At 39.5% G+C, this 19,955-nt stretch overlaps 3 protein-coding genes across 4 annotated transcripts; 2 read left to right on the top strand and 1 right to left on the bottom strand.

Moving 5' to 3' along the window:
- Positions 1–6,965: 6,965 nt before the first annotated feature.
- On the top strand, positions 6,966–8,857 carry LOC133712199 (beta-amyrin 28-monooxygenase-like). The gene is made up of 3 exons (XM_062138302.1): positions 6,966–7,997; positions 8,119–8,306; positions 8,434–8,857. Exons 1-3 carry the CDS (start codon positions 7,043–7,045, stop codon positions 8,740–8,742), a joined length of 1,452 nt encoding a protein of 483 aa, XP_061994286.1. The 5' UTR covers positions 6,966–7,042; the 3' UTR covers positions 8,743–8,857.
- A 1,123-nt stretch (positions 8,858–9,980) lies between these two features.
- On the bottom strand, positions 9,981–16,316 carry LOC133708514 (vacuolar-sorting protein BRO1). The gene is made up of 8 exons (XM_062133979.1): positions 15,488–16,316; positions 14,088–15,038; positions 13,614–13,703; positions 12,601–12,669; positions 12,126–12,266; positions 11,541–11,589; positions 10,892–10,995; positions 9,981–10,791 (listed from the first exon to the last, which is right to left on the bottom strand). The coding sequence occupies exons 1-8, from the start codon at positions 16,163–16,165 to the stop codon at positions 10,264–10,266; spliced, it is 2,610 nt and encodes an 869-aa protein (XP_061989963.1). The 5' UTR covers positions 16,166–16,316; the 3' UTR covers positions 9,981–10,263.
- Positions 16,317–17,078: 762 nt separating this feature from the next.
- Positions 17,079–19,306, top strand: LOC133710095 (uncharacterized zinc finger CCHC domain-containing protein At4g19190). Of its 2 annotated transcripts, none has more exons than XM_062136078.1 (3): positions 17,079–17,202; positions 17,588–17,657; positions 18,112–19,306. In XM_062136078.1, exon 3 carries the CDS (start codon positions 18,137–18,139, stop codon positions 19,130–19,132), a length of 996 nt encoding a protein of 331 aa, XP_061992062.1. In that variant the 5' UTR covers positions 17,079–17,202; positions 17,588–17,657; positions 18,112–18,136; the 3' UTR covers positions 19,133–19,306. The 2 variants fall into 2 exon arrangements, with proteins under 2 accessions (XP_061992062.1, XP_061992061.1); XM_062136077.1 differs by having other exon boundaries at positions 18,078–19,306.
- Positions 19,307–19,955: the final 649 nt, after the last annotated feature.

Genomic DNA, 19,955 nt, shown 5'->3' with positions numbered 1-19,955 from the left:
AAGAAAATAGGCAGCATGGGTACTTGATCGAAGTCTAACTCAGACTCGAGAAAAGAATTAGCATGTTCTACTTGAAGTCTGAAAGAAGTAAATTCTACATCTCAGAGGCATGGACGTAGCCAGGAATGACAGGAGGATTGGGCTAATTTTATACATACAAAAATTTTGCGAAGAACTCGTTTTTTTTTTTTTTTTTTCAGGTTTGGAACCCAGTAGGAGGCTCATCCGGCAACGAATTCACATTTTTCATTACGCAATACACCTCTCACACCACTATGAGTTGCTGACCATAGAAGATTTCGGTATTGAAAATGGGTTCACAATATTAAATCAAGCTGGGCCAATGTTATTCGATCAAAAAAAAAAAAGGCTGGGTCAGTGTTAAATGATAAGCCTAAACGACCCCTCTGGCCTCTGCACTTCTTCTTTTTTGACTTGTGAGTGGAAGACTTATTCTCTTAATTATCTTCATATACCATCCAAATGATCCAAATTATTATTTGAAGCCATTTCAAATATATTAAATATCAGATACCATTTTACTCTGTCCAGAAAAAACACATGCCCATAGTATTATTACCTCGCCCATATGACCAGACACCAAATATGCAATTATCAAACACCAAACACCAAATATGCAATTCCCAATTATCAAACATCATCAGGCATCAGCAATGACAAATTGACAATCAATTATCAAATATCAAGCATCATCAACAAGACAACAACCCATTCCAAACCATTACCAAACATCAATGTAGGCTTATAGCTGGGCAACCCATTCGACCATTCCCAATTATCAACCCATCATCAACAACCCATTACCCATCACCAATGACAATCAATTATCAAACATTCAACAAGACAACAACCCATTCCCACTACAGCAATGACAATCAATCAACCAAAAATCCAAAACATTCCCAATTATCAACCCATCAGCAATGACAATCAATCAACCAAAAATCCAATACCTGGGATCTGGGATTGAATGAGTCGCAGTCTCGCAGAGTCGCAGTGGAGCCGTGGAGGTGGCTCGGTGGTGGAGGAGGTGGCTCAGGCGTGGAGCGGTGGAGGTGGCTCGGCGGACTGCCGGGACTCGCATTGAACCTAGAAGGCTGAAACTCCTGGAAGGCAGAAGCAAAATGGGGACAGCGCCAAAGGGAGAAGGGGAGAGTCTGAGAGTCGAAAGCATCAGTATATTTTTTGTTTTTTTTTTTTTTTTTTATTGGGCTATACCCATACTTGGTCGATTTTGGGCCAAATTTTCCCTTAGGCTGTAACCCAAGTAGCCCTTGTCTTGGCTACGTCCCTGCTCAGAGGTTACGTACGTAGCACAATTTAGCAAGAAAATATATCAATAGGTATAAAACAAGACCATAAAACTTCTAAAGACAAGAAATAATTAAGCACGAATACTAAAAGAACTTCACTCAGAATTTGGTTTGAAACAAGATTCAGGGAGGAAAGGTTCGGAGACTTCACTTAGAGAGCAGGGTATTATGTATAAAAGAGAATCCAGATTGCCAAGTTGCATCAAGTACTGGCAAGAGGATCCAGATCAAAAGTGGATCATGGCTTGCGGTGGTACAATTGCTAGTGCATGTCATCATCAGTTTAGGGATTATAGTAGATTTATAGGGTTTAATTATTTGCTCATTTGATTCGAGACATTTTTTCATCTGTGTTTTTATTGTATTTTTATAATATTTACAATTTTTCAGTCTGTTATTATAAGAAATTAATTGGTATAAATACACATAGGAAATTAACAAGTTAAATCTGATCAAGTAGCAAACGACACCTCATTTGGGATTCAATTTTGGTATAAAAATTTAGGATCTCTAGCACTACTCTTAGGCCATGTTTGTTTCCCGGAAAGTGGGCATTGGGAAAGGAAACACTTTCCTTTCCTGCGTTTGGGACAGCCAAGGAAGGGAAACACTTTCCCAAAGGAAAGGAAAAAGTGAGGGAAATTGGTTCCCTCCCCCCCCTCCGGAAACACTTTCCCAAAGGAAAGGAAATTGATTCATTTCCTTTCCACCAACCAAACATGGCCTAAAAGAAAGCATCCAATTTAAAATTTGAAATTCAACCCTGCCAAACAACCACCGACACAATCAATTCCTTTGATAGTACTATAACAGAACATTGATACGCAGTATCAAAAATTTTATATGCATATATCACTAATCAAAAGTCAAAACTATAAAAGAGAACCCAAGACCTGCAAGTTCCTTCTTCAACAGCAATATAAGAAAAGTGTTTGGGCCTTGAATGAGATAGAAGCACAGTATAAAACCTAAAAAAATGAGAAACTGGTTTTAAAATGTCTTACACCTCTATTCAACGCCCTGGATATATATATATATATATATATATATTATGTTCAAGGTTCTACATTTAACAACCAAAAATGATCAATACGGAAGACTATAGTCCCTCCATATTTCCCTGCATTAGAATCATCCCACCTTTATAGACATGAATAATATCAGCTTCTGATATTAAATTTCTTCCGTCAGTGATTTCATGTTGGTTTCAAAAATATTCATGCATATGCATTGTAAGTTGTGATCATACCGTACCTCTCATTTTTTGATGTTATAACCTCTTGGGACATTGAAACCCGATCTGGTCCCCTTCACTTCAATATATATACATCGTCAAAGGAAAAAAGTGCACAAGAAACCAATTCCTATAAACAAGTATACAGAAAGGGATTAGGAAAATAAGCATGAATACTAAAAGAACTTCACTCAGACTATATTGATCCATTTGTCAATCTGTGATATTCTTTCGTTATAACGAAAGTCTATTTCTACGAGTATAAGTTGAGAAACCTGACCTGGTATGATACGATACTGTTAACTTGGATCTCAAGCATTTCACTAGTAGATGATATTTGAATTGCAGGCATTCACAACCCTGGTAACAATAATTAATGATTGTTGCGCTAATGTTAAACTTAGACTTTAGGCTAATTCAATATGTTCCTACAAGCTACAGTTAATTAATACATTGATACTCTTTCCCATATGTTGCGTCAGCTAGCTAGCAAGATGAAACATTGAATAATTAAGCAGCAATATGATCATAGGTAATAGATAGTATGTCCTCAATAGTATAAGGCTTTTGCCGGCTCATTCACGCGAGCCTGTGACCCAAGTGGGGGCATTAAAGTTGGATTCGGAAGGGCACTTAAGACGGACAACCTTACGGCCCATGATGGGGGCCATAGTAGGCCCTTACCAGGGCGCCCCACGACGGTTGGGCTGACTAATAAATGATAAGTGAATTGCGGGTGCAATCGTCTTCTCAATCTAGTAGCAGAGGCCGGCATAGTGACTTTCTTCGTTGACAATATTCACACATACACTCTACTCTAATTGGTGTCGATTATTCCCCACAAAATATACGCTACCATCCAGCACCCGTAATCCATCAATATTGAGTCGATTGTGAAAAAAAAAAATGTGATCGATGGTTAAGTATTTGATGGTAGATTCTTCAATTACTACTATTTTTTTTTTTTTTGTTGAAAGAATAGATAATTTCATTACTTATTCATGGCCAGAAGACACATACATCAATTGTTGTCTTGTACCAGAGTCTGTTAAAGCACAAGCCACCAAATAAATTGACAGGTAACCCTCATTGCAAACAAAATGAGCTCACTTATTCTAGACAAGCAACAAACAAGAGAAAATCATAACCTAGTGAAAGATACATGACTCGAAGCAATTGAACAACAAATAAGTTCGCCTAGAGACCTTAATTGGTGTACGAAAATACTAGTAAATTGCAAAGAGCCTCCCACAAATGTAAGATCCAACAGGTCGCGAGATATGGTTTGTTGAAAACAAGCCCAAGCCACCAGTCCATTGTCCTGAGCCTGCACTTGAGTAAACCACCACATTCGAACTAAGGCCGAAACGACCCAAGCCCGATCTTCTCCTCCTTGCCCTTGAATATGACCGAAGACTACTCTCCCGGTAGACCTGTAAATGGACCGGATTTTGATCCGGACCCGCTCTAGATCCGTGACTATTGGATGAGTTTAGATCGAAAGTTTTGATCCGTTGATCCGTTAATGATCCGAATCCGTTAACCCGTTTATTTAACGGATCAAATACGAATCTAGGTCGATCCGATCCGTTAATGATCCGGCCCGTTTTTGTAATAATAAAAATTTATTTTTTTATTAATATATTATTATTTTTTAAAAATATAAAATATAAAATATGAAGAATTTCTAATATAAATTTTTTGCAGAAATCTAAGGGACAGTCTATCACCCAAGATTCTAAGAAGCATTAAGAATTTTGATAATGTAATTCTACTTTTGGTGATATTTTTCATGTTGTTTTAATATTTTATTAATATCTTATGAGGTATCATGATATAAATTTAATATTACTATTTAAAATTTTAAAATATTTGAAATTATAACGGGTCGGATTAGCGGATCGGGTATCCGTTAATCCGGCGGATACGGATTTGGATCGAGCTATCAACGATCCGCCGGGTTAACGGAGCGGGTTTGGATCGAATTTTTTTTTAAGTAAACAGATTTGGATTTAGGTCGATCCGATCCAAATCCGGTCCATTTACAGGTCTATCTCCCGGTGGCGGAACATCACCAAAATCCGGCATAACAAAAGTGCAGATCGTTAATACTCAGGTCCCAAACCCAGATCTTCCATAGGTCTCATGAGTACCCCACCACATTGATCTGGACACCCAAGAACAAGGCACCCAAACTCAGTGCTTGACCACTACCGTCTGCACCCACAACAGCCACAATATCACGACCTTCCACCAAAGCAAGACTCCGACTCATTTCTGCAACAACGCTGCTACTATTCCTGTGCCTCCATCGAAAATCTTCTAATCCCTATAAGAAGGAAGACGTCGCTCGAGCCCGATCTCGGGTCTCTTCCCCCAACCAAGGAGCCATCCCCGCCGTGGTCGTCGCCGGAGACTAAGCCAATCCAAACAGTATGCAACCCACCCTTCCCCGAAACGAGGAAAGAGCCGATCAACAGCCTGGCGCAATCGACGAGTATGTGGAGGTGGCAAAGACCTCCCTGGAAGCCGCACCAAGGGGGTGGCGCTAGGGTTTGTCGAGGAAAGGCTCTCGACTCTCATTTTGTAGAGTTGAAAGATCTTGTCTTCCAATTACTACTACATTAGTGTGTGTGTGTGTGTGTGTGTGTGTGTATCTTCTCTATCTTCTCTTTCAAATACGATGGGTTCTAATTTCAATAATTAAGTCTATAAAACTATTAATACATCAGTCTTTGCTCACAAACTGTGAGGGACAAATGCATCTCAACCACATGTATTAAAGTCAAAAGCGAAAATTATAACAACTTAAAATTGTGCATTTATTTTCAGCAGTTAGATTCAATTGTCCTTAAAAACCGTCTCTTAGATGAGCAGGCCTCATAAACACATGTGTACATACACATAATAATTAAAATACTAATATAAAAGTATAAAACCGATGTGGAGTTTAAAATTTCTCTAAGAGCATTCATCTTGTAGGCCATTAAAACTAACGCAGTCTAGATAATAAATAGTAGTTGTTCAACATCCTTTTTTTAAATTTTTTTTATTTTTATTAAGCCTCGTAAGAACGAGGTTATTTATTGAAGAAGTTAAAAAGGAGCGGGAAACAAACATCGAAACATTTCATATTAAATGAGAAACCAACACTATCAAAATAAAAAATTAGGAAGTCTAAATATCTCTATTATAAAGAGAATGAACAAAATTCGGAAGCTTATTCCACCAAATCATACCCAGGGGCGGCCCTGAGGGTGTGCAGGTAGTGCCGCCGCACAAGGCCTCCGAAAATTGGAGGCCTCCGACTTTGAGTTTCGAGTATATATAGGTATAAATGAATATAATTAATTTAGTTCCCCATCCACGCATAGAATCTTGTGTAGTCCAGTTGGTAGGCTGGCCAAGGCGCGCGCGGGTTATTATATCCTTGTCACGGGTTTGAATCCCAGACTTCAATTTTTAATTTTCTTTTCTCTTTTTTTTTTTTTTAAACCTTCCGTGTCCCTGATTTTTTTTTCTTTTCTCTTTTTCTTTTTAAATCTTCCTTTTTTCTTTTTTCTTCCTTTTTCTTTCACCGTACCCTCCGTGTCCCTGATTTTCTTTTTCTTCTCTCTTTTTCTTTGTCTTTTTTTACATCTCACATTCCTTTAGGGTTTAGGATTTTCTTTTTCCCTTTGTTAGTAGATTTTTTTTTTGGTGTCAGCAAATCATATTTTTTTTCCTTTTGTTACTAGGTTTTTATTAACCTTATAAAAGAGACATTATTTGAAACTTTCTTAGTTATTTTGATTAGTTGTTTGAGAATAATTTTTATATTATTGAATGATCTTGTCATAACATTTTTTTTATTGTACCCATTCTTTTTTTTTAAAAATCATTATGCAATGAACATAAGGCCTCTGTCAAATTTTCGCACTAGGTCTTTGAATTCTCAAGACCGGCCCTGATCATACCAGAATGAACAACATCCCGGCCTATTACGGCTGTTATTCCATTTTTGTTCACTACTAGCTAGGCTTGCATATGGACGATCGAGCTGGCTTCGTAGATCCCCCTTTGCTTTATGCCATCCGGGTATGTTGTATTCTTACTATGTTTTTTCTTCATTCTCTCTCTCAAATTGAATATATAAGCATGTACAACTCCAAGGTGACGTAAATATCAATAAGTACGTTGTCAACTCATTCGTTTAAGTTAATATACAAAAAAGTGAATCGGAGTTGGCTTTGTCGTAGGAAGATAAAATATCTACTTCATCTGCAATAATATTACAGTAGTGCGTTGACCACATAAGTACATCTGATATTTATCTTTACATAGGTGGTTGTTAAGTTCATATTTTACCTAACTGGTTCACTCAGAGCAAATAGGAATTGTTTTTGGTAGCATTTATTGATAGCCTATAAAAAGGAGCAGCTTAGCAGCTTTGTTATGCATCTATCTGCCAGCAGCTTGAAGTCATATATCAACCATGGAGATAGAGAATCTCTTCCTTCCTCTATCCATCATCGTTTCCGTATATACTCTCGCCTTCATCTTTTACACTATCAGGTCCAAATCCAACTCCAAAATGAATCTTCCCCCAGGAAGTTTCGGATGGCCAATCATCGGTGAAACTTTCGCCTTTCTGAATGAGCCGCAGGAGAAGTTCGTGGGCGACAGAATGAAGAAATACTCCCCAAAAGTCTTCAAAACGAGCATACTCGATGAGCCAACTGCCGTGCTTTGCGGCATTTCCGGCCACAAGTTCATCTCTTCCAACGAGGAAAAACTGTTTCTGTCATGGCGACCGCAGTCCACACAGAAACTCTTCCGCTCCTCCTATCAAAAAGCTGCTTCCGAGATCACCAAACGAGCCGATTCAGTCCATATCGGTAAAGCACCAGGGTTTCTTAAACCTGAAGCGGTGGTTCGGTACATAGAGAGCATGGAGTCCATAGTTCAGGAGCATTTGAAGGTTCACTGGGAAGGAAAAAGCACAGTTGAGATTTACAGCCTCGCTCAGCTACTTGTAACGACTCTGTCCGCTCGATTCTTCACTGGACTCCAAAACAATAACGACCGTTGTGTTAAGTTTGCCGAGTTGATTAATATCATAGCCTCAGGGCTGCATACGTTCCCAATTAATATTCCAGGAACCGAGTTTTATCGAGCGATGAAAGCAGCCGAGGCTATGAGGAAGGAGGTTCTGTTGTTGATCAAGGAGAAGAAAGCGGCCGTGTCTTCCAGTGGAGCCAAAGTAACCGACATCATGTCTCATTTGCTGTTTAACCCGGATCCGACTGGGCGGTTCATACCGGAGAATGAAGTTGCAGATAAGGTCATGGGTTTGATGACGGGTGGATTTCACTCCCCTTCCATGGCTACAAGTTTTCTCATCAAGTTTCTTGGTGAAAACCCTAAAGTTTGTGAGAAAGTCCGAACAGGTATAATAGGAGCTAATAATCTTGTCTATTACTAACTTACTTCTTTGTTTAGGAAATAAAATAATAATAGCTAGCATACTGTTTTACCAACTAGTTAAAATTCCAATGTGATCTAATGCAGAACAATTGGAGATTGCAAGCTCAAAACAAGATGGTGAGAATCTTAATTGGGAAGATATACAGAAAATGAAATATTCTTGGGCTGTAGCACTTGAAGTGATGAGGCTGGTGCCACCTCTTCAAGGAACGTTCAGAGAAGTTGTTACCGACTTCACCTATGAAGGTTACACAATTCCAAAAGGATGGAAGGTATCTATACATGTTTGACAAACGGCTAGTTGTAGGAGAGAATAATAGTGATAAAAACTATGCACATCCCCTAATTACTAGTTAAAAGTTCAGTTAATTAATATATACTTTATCTTATTGTTTTCAGGTATATTGGTCCTCCAGCAGCACGAATAAAATTGCAGAGCATTTTCCAGCACCAGAAGAGTTTGATCCGAGCAGGTTTGAGAATGGAAAGGCCGCTCCAGCTTACTCGAACATCCCATTCGGAAGCGGTCCTCGAATCTGTCCAGGAAAAGAATACGCTCGACTTCAACTTATGTGTTTCCTCCATCACGTCGTTACAAGATACAAATGGGAAGTGATAAATACAAAGGCCAAAATTGCAGGCGGTTTGAATCCTGTTCCAAAAGAAGGGTTTCACATTCGCGTCCAACTTTACAATAAGTTGGCCTGAGAGAAACTACTTATATAATAGTTCATACCACCACGTCGTATTTTCTGGATCTAATTACATGTTATATGTGTGGGTTGTATTATGAATATATTCGACAATAAAATAACATTTCACATCCACATACTACAGCTAAAGTATTTTGTGGACCACTGCCTTAGGTTGATATCCGTTCTTTTTCTCTTTGAATACACTCTGAGATTACTTAAGAAAAGAAAAAAATACACAGCTGTGAGATACTAGGAGAAGTCTACGTTACATATATGCATGTCAAGTGCACCCAACTCTTTAGACAAGCACGGAAGCACCCTCGCCCAGCACACAGGCCGAGCTCATATTAACATGTCAAGAAGGGTAGCAAATACTAGCCTATACTTAAACGGGAAGTCAAGTCTCACGTAATTGGAAAAATTCTTCTGTTATTTTGGTCATTACAATTGCTTTGTAAGTGAAATATGTCATGAGTTTGATTCACGGGCAACAAATTCTTGTGTTATTTTGGTCATTATAAACCCTACAAATTCATGACCTGAAATCTGTGACAGAGTCCGAATAGGTATAATTAGATTGGATTTTGATTTTGGTCATAAATCGATTATAATGAGAAGGTTGATATATATACAGCAATGTGAAGTCTGCAAGAATTGAAGATTGCAGGCTCAAAAACATGTGGTGAGGCACTTAATTGGCATGATGTACAGAAGATGAAAATTCATGGACGTGGCACTTGAGGTCATGAGGCTCATACCACCTCTTCAAGGAACATTCAGAGAGGCTATTGCTGACAGCTGACTTCACCTATGAAGGTTATACAATTCCAAAAGGCTGGAAGGCATGTGTTAACCCCTAAACCCTAAACGTACCCGTGTTAATCCGGTAAGGTAAATCTAAGTTTGCTCGGTAAATTTTGTCCATTTCGTATATGTATCTACCCATGCAGGTCTATTGGTCAGCTAGCAGCAATAATAAAGCCCCCGAGAATTTCGCTGCACCAGAAGAGTTTGATCCAAGCAGGTATGAGAATGGAAAGACCACTCTAGCTTATTCTAATATCCCATTCGGAAGCGGCCCTCGAATTTGTCCAGGAAGAGAATATGCTCGACTCCTAATTGTGTTCCCTCCATCACATTGTCACAAAATACAAATGGGAAGTGAAAAATCCTAGTGCACAGGTTACAGGTGGTATTACCCTGTACCACAAGAAGAGGGCATTTGAGTCATTGACATAACAAGCTTGAAAAGAAGCAAAAAAATCAATACTTCTGGTTCATAAACTGAGAGTATTCCAAATACATGAATTTATTCTTCTGTGTCTACATATATGAAAGTATGCTCTAGCTATACAGAGAAAAATGTCTCAACGAGCTATGAAGGCAAGAAGCAAACCACCAGACAACCAGAAATATGCCAGGCAAAGAAACTATACAATCTCAAACAACTACATCTGTTCATCCGAATGATAACTTATAACAACACATAATGAACAATCAATCATATTATGTAGCCAATACTATGGGTACTTCACTATTGTTGCTTATAGTAGCCACTCTGGTGTGGAGGGTATTGAGGTGGAACGGTGTAAGGAGGTCGAGGATGCGATCCAGATTGTTGTGCGTTGTAGTATGGACCCCGCCACCCTGGATAAGCAGGTTGACCATATTCATGGCCTGCAGGGGGCTGTTGCTGGGCCTGTGGAGGTGGGTAAGGACTACCAGCTTGAGGGGGTGGGTATGGACTACCAGCTTGAGGAGGTGGTACATGGTACGGAGGCGGCATCTGCTGCGTTGAGTAGGGGGGAGGCTGAGCATAACCAGCCATTTGTGGCTGCTCAGGAGGTCGGTAGTAGGGTGTTTGCGGACGAGGATCTGTTTGCTGTTGTGAACCAGATCTTTGACTTTGAGAAGGATAGTTGTTGTACGCACCTGAGCTTTTAGAATCCTGGAAACTGAGACCTGCCATTTGTTTGTGCACATCTTCAATCATTTCCTGGCACTGGATATTTCTAGTCATCACAAAATCACTGCACTGCTGCTTTACATTAGTTATTGCATCCTGTTAAAGAAATGATGAATCAAATTAGCAATTCACCAATGCTTATTATGCCTCACCCTGCAAAATAATAAATTTAGCAGCAGTAGAACAAACAAATTACCTGAAGAGTAACATAAAACTTCAAACCCTCATTTATGTTATCCTTAATTTCACGGTACTTTGCTATGGCAGCTTGAATCTGCTTGTAACATTTCTCACGAGATGCTGGGACAAATTGAGGGGCAAGGAATCAGAAACAAAACCAACATGAAAAAAAAGAGAGAAGAATACACTCAATTTTTATTAATTGGAATTGCATATAACCAGTTGCAGAGTTAATAAAATGATTGAGATTTCATTCGGGAGATTTTACAGTTTAGACATGCACAGATTGAGATATAGGTGAACCCAACAACTTAAGCGCCCTCGCCCAGGAAACAGGCCAAGCACATATAAACATGTCAATAAGGGTAGGCAAAAACTAGCATATTACATGAGAAGTCAAGTCTCACGAATAGTAAAATGAACTAACTACGAGAACCTGTATGAAGACAATAACTAAGACTCTTTGTTCACCAGCTAACCATTGAAATGCACTTTGATTCTGGTAAAACAAAAGTAACCAGATTTGCCCTGTTCAGAACCATTAAGCTTTCATTCAAGTAGCATATTTGTATGACTCGCCCGTTCAATTATGCATCAACTATAGTTACCCTCAAAGCATACAACCCATATGAAACGAGTAAAAAGCGGAATAATAAAATCCCCACCTTTGTAATCTTCAAGATTGAAGATTGCAGCAAACTCATCATTTTGGGCCTGCAGATGACAAACAATCATATCAGTTATGAGTTGTTCAGGGATAAGATCCATTTTCATTAATTTAGTAATATAACTTTCCCCAACAATTTAGGACACCATGTCTGTAATTAACGCATTGAACGATACTACACATGAATTCTCAAACTATTGAGATGACAGACAGGTCATAGGACACCCTATTTTCATAGCATGTATCCTCATCAAACACAGGCATCTCACTCTCAGATAAAGGTACTATATCATTGTTCTCGCAAAACCTCCTCCAGGATGGTAAAGGGAATTGAGCCTCAGTGTCATCACACTTCATACCATTTAAACCTTGACCCTTTCGTCCACAGTATACTGAATTTCTCTTTTCAAAGTTCAAAATTGCAAAAATTAAGTGCAAGACTAAAGGTATATATTCAGTCAGAATGTTTGTCCGGCCATGTAGTTATAGTGTAATACAATAGGCACACAGACTGTAAAACATCACTCATTGCAACACAGAGAAGACAGATGTTGGAAAAATAAGATTGGAGAAAGAACTAGACCTGGATTTGCAGCAATAGTTGTTCTTGTGCCTCAATATTGTGGCCAATGTCTTCACTTATAAGATCATATTTTGATATCTCCTTCCTGAAAAGATCCTCATAGGAGCCGGTTGATGTCATCAACTTAGGAAGTATGTCATCCTGAGGCCACAAATAAATAATAAGGGCAAGAAAGCACTAAACTTGAGAACCAATGCAGCATCAAGAATTGACAAAGCACATTAATGAGGTGCTGCAGAAACAAAGAATGTATTCCCAAGAAGCCAAAATCCAAGGTAGTCAATAACTTGGCAATCAAAGAATTCTAAATTATTCTATGGTTTCAGCAAACCTGTCCAGGTAGTTAATAACTTAATAACACAATGAGTAGCAAACAAGAGAGAAGCATCTGAAGGAGATTAAGTTGCAATTGGGGGTGGGAGATCACTGAAGTGAAAAAAAAGCTAAGCAAAGAATATAATGAAATACACTGCACCTTTCTTTTCATCTCTTTAAGCATGTCTTCAAGGCCTGCTCGTTGAGCACCGAGCGTTTCCAATTGCCGCTGCGTTATTGAACACAAACTTATAAAAAGCAATATCAAAAGTTAACAATCACCAAAATAACACAACGTTAGTCTATCTTCCGAAAAGATAGAACAGGATCTTCTTCATACAAGTTTCTATTTTTTATGTTATAATATATAAGAACATCGTAGAAGCAACTAGAAGCATCTCAAATCAACAAACAAATACATATATATATATATATATATATATATATATATATATATATACAGGCCGGTTCTGAAGCGGACGTCCGCACTTTGCTAAAGTGCGGACGGCGACGCAGCAGCGGCGTTCCAGGCGGCGACGGCGGCTCGGGGCTTGGCGGTCGGAGGCCGGAGGCTTGGCGGACGGGTCTGGGCAGCGTTCGAGGTCGGAGGAGGTCCGAGTTGCAGGTTCTGGGCAGCAACCCGACCTGCAACTGCAGGTTTTCTGGGCAGCGATGCAACGACGTCGCCGGCGACTCCACGGACTGCAGACCTCTCCGCCCGACCCCTGGCGTCCTTCCGGCAACCCCCGCCGCTCCGTCGCGCCCCGAGCCGAGCTGCAGCAGCGCCGTCCGCACTTTAACGAAAGTGCGGACGTCCTCTTTGGAACGCCTCCGTATATATATATATATATATATATATATAATATAGTAAGTTTAACAAATTTTAATTCATAAAACATTGTAACAAATACCGTTTTCTGTCTAAAAGCAAGAAGGGAAAGTATATTCTTCTGAAAGTAAAATATGTTACTTGCATCTTCTAAGTTATTATGCCAAACGTTATCATGATCATGCAAGTATCTAGAATCTAGGAAAAGGACAAACAGAAAATATAGTTGGGCCATCAGCAAGAAAATAAGGAGAATCATAATAAGCAAAAACAGGCCAGAAATAACCATATGAAATTAATTCTTGTAACCTTACAGAAATGAACTAAAAGGATGAAAAAGTTACCAAGCTTTGCTTCAGGGCCCCTAAAATAGCATCTTCATTGGCATCCAAAGACATTATTGGCCTAGCCAGAGTTGGGAGGGCAGATTCAATCTATGAGCAAAGAACACACAATGAGTTAGAAATACACCACACACACTTACAGGAGGTTATAATTCAAATCTACTAGACCTGACTAACTTTAGAATGCCACAGAAAGAGAGAGAGAGAGAGAGGAAAAATGAGCAAGGCAATACTAACAACTACACGCATAACCACAAGAGAAAAGTACAAATCAACTACATCAAGACTTTTGTTGATTTGTAAACATTGGTCCACCAAAAAACTATGAGAAGTGGACACACAAAAAAGCCTTCACTATCTATTATTAATGGTCAAATACATACTTCCTTCTAAAGCAAACATAAATGTAAAAGCCAAAATGATACACATGAATGCAGATGAGAAACAGGAAAACAAGGATTCCAAAAGAATTACCGGGCGACGATCAAGGATGGACATGAGAGCTGAATGTTCTCTGACTGAGCGCTCAATCCGAGCATCACTGTCTGAAGCTTGCTTCAAGTTAGCTGCAAACCTACTTAGCCTATCCTGTAAGTTCTTAGTCAGAGTGCTTGACTGAGGCCTCGTCCAACGTGTTCCAAATTGGCTTCTAAACTGGGCATCTTCTCTTGCCTCTTTCTGCAAGAGCTCATCAATATGTACCAGAATTTCCTGGTTCACCCTTCTCAAATCTCTAAGTTGCTGCAACTCAGCTTCCAGACCTGCAGGGCCCCCACTAATTTGCACTGCCTCCACATCTTCTTTGAGATCCGTAGGAAGAGTAAAATTTCCTTCCAAAGCAAGAATAGACTCTGGAAGGTCCATTTCCTTGAGCCTAACTCTGGTCAGCTCACTGGCTTGTTGCAATTTTTCAGCTTGCGTCCTGATAATATCATCGACCATTTCAGTGTACCTGGAAAGAGCTTTTGCACTACTGTCCGGAACAAGACTAGCAAACATCTTCTCCTTGCTTGCATCCAAGACCTCGCTCATTGCCATAGGCTTCACCATGGAAAATGCTGGAAGGGGTGGTAAGGAACTAAGAGAAGGAACCCTCATGAGGTAAACTCTATCATTCTCCTTCATAGCCCTCTCAAGGTTACGGTTAAGGTTGGCCTCTAACTTGCTAATTGCATCCAAAATTTGTGCAGCTGCCCCCTTTGTGGATTTCTTAGACTCCGCTAGAGCACTTATCCCACTCTTTAACCGTGCAATTTCTTCAGCAATCTCTTCTTTCTCATGCAGTTCTAGACCATACCTATAGCAAGCTTCTGCAAAAAAGAGTGCGGCCTTTAACTGCATGTGTGATATCCAAGCCCTGTCAAAATGCTGGTTCAAAGTGGGAGAATTTGTTGCAGCTAAAGCTTCCTCGTAGTACAGTCCAACCTGTAACCACATCCAAGTCAAATCAATTTGTAACAAAACCAAGTGGTCATATAAGACTAGACATAGAATTTCTCAACTAGCATACAAGCACATTAACCCAAAACATAGTCCTTCAAGGGCAAGTAAAAGTTTCAATTCCAAGATTGCATATTGCAAACAGAACCGCCTGAAGTAACCAGTTTTCCAAACCATAAGAACCATTTCAAACCTAAATTAAACTCTTTCAACAATAAATATAATCTGTGATCCGCATTAAAACAACTTGTAAACTAAATGCTTAACATTTCATAGCTGAATCACTTGCTCAAAAGACAACCATATGCTGAAATTCACTCAATAAGGCCATCAGATCACTTCTAAGTTCTAACTAGCCTATCGAAAACCCAATTCAATTGCTCTGAACAATAACTACAAACCCCAATGAATAAGGCAGAATTCGAAACACACACCTGCCTGGAGATCTTGGCACAAACACCAGGTGTGCTGCCTTTGGCTATGGAATTCTCAAAGACGCTCTCCTGCGCCTGAGCCAGCATCAGCCTCTCCAGCATCCCGGCGCACTCCACCGACAAATCCACCGTCGTGGAGCTCCCAATCGAGGCCTTGGTCGCCGCATTGTCCCGCAGAAACGCAAACGCGCCGGCGGAGGCGATGAAGGCGTGGGAGGCCTGACGGCGGCCGTCGACGGTGGCGCGATCGTAGGAAAGCCCAATCTGGCTGTAGACGGCGCCCAAATTGAAGAGAACGGCGGCCTTCTCGAGGTGGATGTTCTGCTGCGAGGCCTTCTGCTTGTTCTTGAAGGCGTCGTGCCAGACGAAGGTGACGGTGTTGATGTGGTCCTTGTCCGGCGAGATTGGGAAGCGGGTCTCGACGAGGCAGAGGGCTTTGAAGTAATTTTGGAGGAGGTCGCGGCGGGCAGGGAGGGACGGGTCGGGTTGGCGCTCCAAGTCGGAGCGGAGCTGCTTCAGGGTTTGGAGGTCGTCTTCGAGGTTCTGGGCCTCGCGCTCGGAGTAATTGAAGGCGATGTAGTTGCGGAGTGGGCGGTAGAGATCGATTGGGGTGGTCTTCTTCTCGAAGATGGCGAGCATGACGTTGGTGGTGGCGGAGGAGGACGGCGTCGACGCCATTGTGAGTGATCGGATTTGATTAAGGAGAATCGGAGAGCATAAACAAAGGACTGGGGGAGAGCAAGAATTATAACAGAGTGAAATTGACCAGGTCAGTCTTGCGGGTATTTTCTATCTTTTCTTCTTCTTTTTCTTCTTCACGAAGCGAACTACAAAAAAAATTTCCTTGCTGGAATATATATATTTATATGGGACTAATTTACAATTTTTTATTTTATTTTTGGTCCGAGGACTAATTTACGCAAATTCCTTTTAATAAATTTTTTTGGTCGAAAATGTCCTTGTATAATTTTTCACTAAGCAAGTTTACAAAAATATTATCTAAGGAATTGATATTACTTTGCGTAGACATAGATATATTAAAATGTTCAGAATGTCTATTGTTGCATTTAGTGGTGTTCGTTACTTTTTGAGGCAGTTGAGGCTCAAAGTTCACAGTGTCGTGTTAGTGATTGTTGTTTTGTGAAAAATCGTATAAGGCTATCATGAACGAGAATTTTAACTAATGGATAGTGTTTGTGTAAACTTTTGCAGTTGTTGCGTGTTGTATGATTTCATAGCCAAAGTAAGTAGAGGAGTTAGTTGGCCAACATGCTTATCAAAGACGGTCAAACAACTCTAGATGTAGGTCTTATTCACACTTTTATCTTTCTTAATTTCTATCGAGTTACAAATACTCTGGTTGCTGGTGTATATTTACAATTGTGATATTATAGTTCTTTTATGATGAAATGAGAAATTATACACAAAAAGTTTTTTTTTTTTTTTTTTTTTTTTGGAGAATTATACACAAAAAGTTGTGAGAATGAAAAGGTAAAAAACCGAGTAATTTTCTGTTGATTAACAAATTACGAGTTTGTTCGAGTAAATAAGAGTTGGTAAAACCGTGTGCTGAGTGCCGTGTGCGTCGGTGCGTGTGTGTATATATAGGGCCAATGTTGTAAAACGCGTAGACGTTTCTGGAAGGCCAAAAAGTCGAGCCCTATTCTTTCTTCCGACGCCGCCCTTTTCATCTTTCCGATCTCCGCCTCTCTCAGGTACCTTTCTTCTGCTACCGCATCACTTCGATTTCTCTTTCCAGCTATTCTTTATCAGTTTAGGGTTTAACGTGTCATTGCTTCAGTGATTGGTTTGTAGTTTGATTCTTTGATTCGATAAAGTTTCGGGTTTTTGATGATAAAGTTTATATTTTGATTCATGGGCTGTATATTATCTGATAGTTTGATTGAGTTTCTGGTTTGATTACTGAGAAAAAGAATAGGTTTAATTCGAGAAATTTTCAATTTGTTGTAATGTAAAGAAATATATGCAAGTTGATGGGTTTGAGGATTTGAGCTACTTCTCAATTTGGTTTCTTGATAATTGAAAGACGAAAGGGTTGTTTTTAATCTCTGACATAATCTTGTGCTATTATTGTTGTAGACGAGCTTGGTATAGACTTACAGATTTGGGCTGGACTTTGGTGTTTATAGCTGTGATCTTTCTAGATAAGGTAAGAGCCAAATTGAACATCCCAAATTCTATTTTGTTTCTCTGTTGTTTAGATTGTAGAATGTTCTTGGTGGACATGGGGAAATTGAATATTTTAGTTTCAGTTACTCTGCATTTGTTTTGCTTATTTTTGTTGATAACAATTTGTTAGATGCTTAGCTATTTTCTGGCCGAGTAGTTCTAGATTTGGTTAGCTTTTGGAGTAACAAGTCACTTTTTTTGTTGTTTTGATTTTTGCTATCTTACATGGCTTTAAAATTGAATGATATGATGTGTAAGAGAAAGAATCCTAAAGTCTTAGGTGGAATGGAATTTGTCCTTTTTTTTTCTGTCAACTTGCTGAGCATGAGGCTAAACTTGCGTGCTTGTTGTTTACCGAACTCTTGATCAAAAGCTAACATTGTTTTTTCTCTTCTTTGAGATGCACTTCTGGTCATCATCATACCAAAATGCAGATATTGTACTGGTTTTTGTATCTCAATGGACACCAGGAAGTTCATGCAACTGGTCGAGGAGAAAAAGAGGAGAGCTTTGGAGAAGAAAGAAGCACCTTTGAAATGGGAGCAGAAACTAGAAGCTGCTGCCAAGGCAAAAGCTGATGCTGAAGCCAAAGAGAGGAAATTGAAATCTTCGAAGCACAAGAGAAGGTCTGTCTCAGACTCCGATTCAGATAGCGACGCCAACGGCACTGATGGTAGGAGAAAATCAAGTAAAAGAGCTCACAAGAAGCACAAGAAAGACCCTCACTCGGACTCGAGTGACAACGAAAAGAAGAAGGAAAAGAGATCCAGGCGGAAGCCAAAGAGATATTCCTCAGTGTCAAGTGATGACAGCAGTGATGGATATGAGAGTGGCTATGAAGGAGATAAGAAGAGGAAGAAGCGAAACCACAAAAGGCACAGGGGTCATGATTCTAGATCAGAATCTGGTGCTTCTGATTCTTCAAGTGATGACAAGGATGAGAGAGTCAAGAGAAGTCATGTGAAGTACCACAGGCGCCATAGGAGGGCAGATTCTGATCTTTCTGATTCTAGTGATGATGATCGGAGAAGAATCAGAAGAAGTCATGCAAAGCACCCTAAACACCACCGACAGTTGAAATCTGTTTCTTCTGATTCTTCTAGTTATGAGGATGGTGAGATTAGAAGGAAAAGTCGTGCAAAGCACCATAAATGTCATAGGCGACCAAATAGTGTTGATTCAAGGTCATCGGAGTCAGATTCCTATATGCTTGACAGAAGAAGCAGATCTTTAGGGAAGTCATCAGATGACAACCATGATGAGGCAGGTAAACATTTGAAGGACAAGAAAAATGGCCACCACCATCATCATAGACATGGTCACAATCATTACTCAGGAGAGGAGAAAGATCACCATCATCAGGATTCAGTTAAGCCCCATGGAAAGCACATCAAAGACCACAGTAGAAATGGAACTGATGACATTAATGATGGTCCTGATGATCAGAATGTGTAGATGATCTTATAGGACGCAGAGTTCATTCCCTGGTTTGGTCTTGTTTACATTGATTCTTAATTGTTGGGAGGGATGTCCTATTTCCTGCATTTGTACCTTAAACTTCTATTGAATTGAGAGGCTTGGCCTTTTTTGACATTCCCAATTATGAATTGATATCTGAAAATTCTGCTCTGTGAAGTTGTTTTGTGATCAGTTTAGAGAAAAGAAAAAGTACAAAAAGAAAGGAGGTTCTCAGCATTGCTGGTTTTTGCTGGTTTGACGATTAAAGCCGGGCTTGTTAGCTGAACAAGTTTAACTAAATTTTTTACTGTTTTGCAATATGTTCTATTTATATTCCCAGTGCTCAAATATTGTGGGAGTGGCTTGCATGAGTTAGCAAGGTTGAAGTTCCAATCCACGAGGAAAACTAAGATTTTTTGTTTTTATCAATAAAACTAAGATATTTGGATGCTCAAACCACTGAAGATCTATGTATCTTTGAACCAATCCCTGTTCTCCAAGACTGAACGTTTGAATCATGTATTAGGACAGTCAAATTCTAATCGATTATCAAGAAATTCTTTTTCCATTTCAAGTTGCACATTATTAGAAGATGCTCTAAACTTCAAAGCAATTAGTATGTGATCTATTATTGTTATATATTTTCAGGGTATCATGAAATTGGTTCTCAGGAGTTTAGACTTTCATTCAACACAAAAACAGAAAATGTCAAATGAAATTAAAAGTGTAAGCTTACTTGAAAATAGTTGCTATAGCATAGACATTTTGACACAAAAATGGATCATATTTCATACTAATGCCGACGACCAAACAGCAGTTT

The sequence above is a fragment of the Rosa rugosa genome, chromosome 5, assembly GCF_958449725.1.
Source record: "Rosa rugosa chromosome 5, drRosRugo1.1, whole genome shotgun sequence".
NCBI lineage: Eukaryota > Viridiplantae > Streptophyta > Magnoliopsida > Rosales > Rosaceae > Rosa > Rosa rugosa.
The sequence above is the reverse complement of the archived record's forward strand: the minus strand, read 5'-3'. Positions and strand labels throughout refer to the sequence as shown.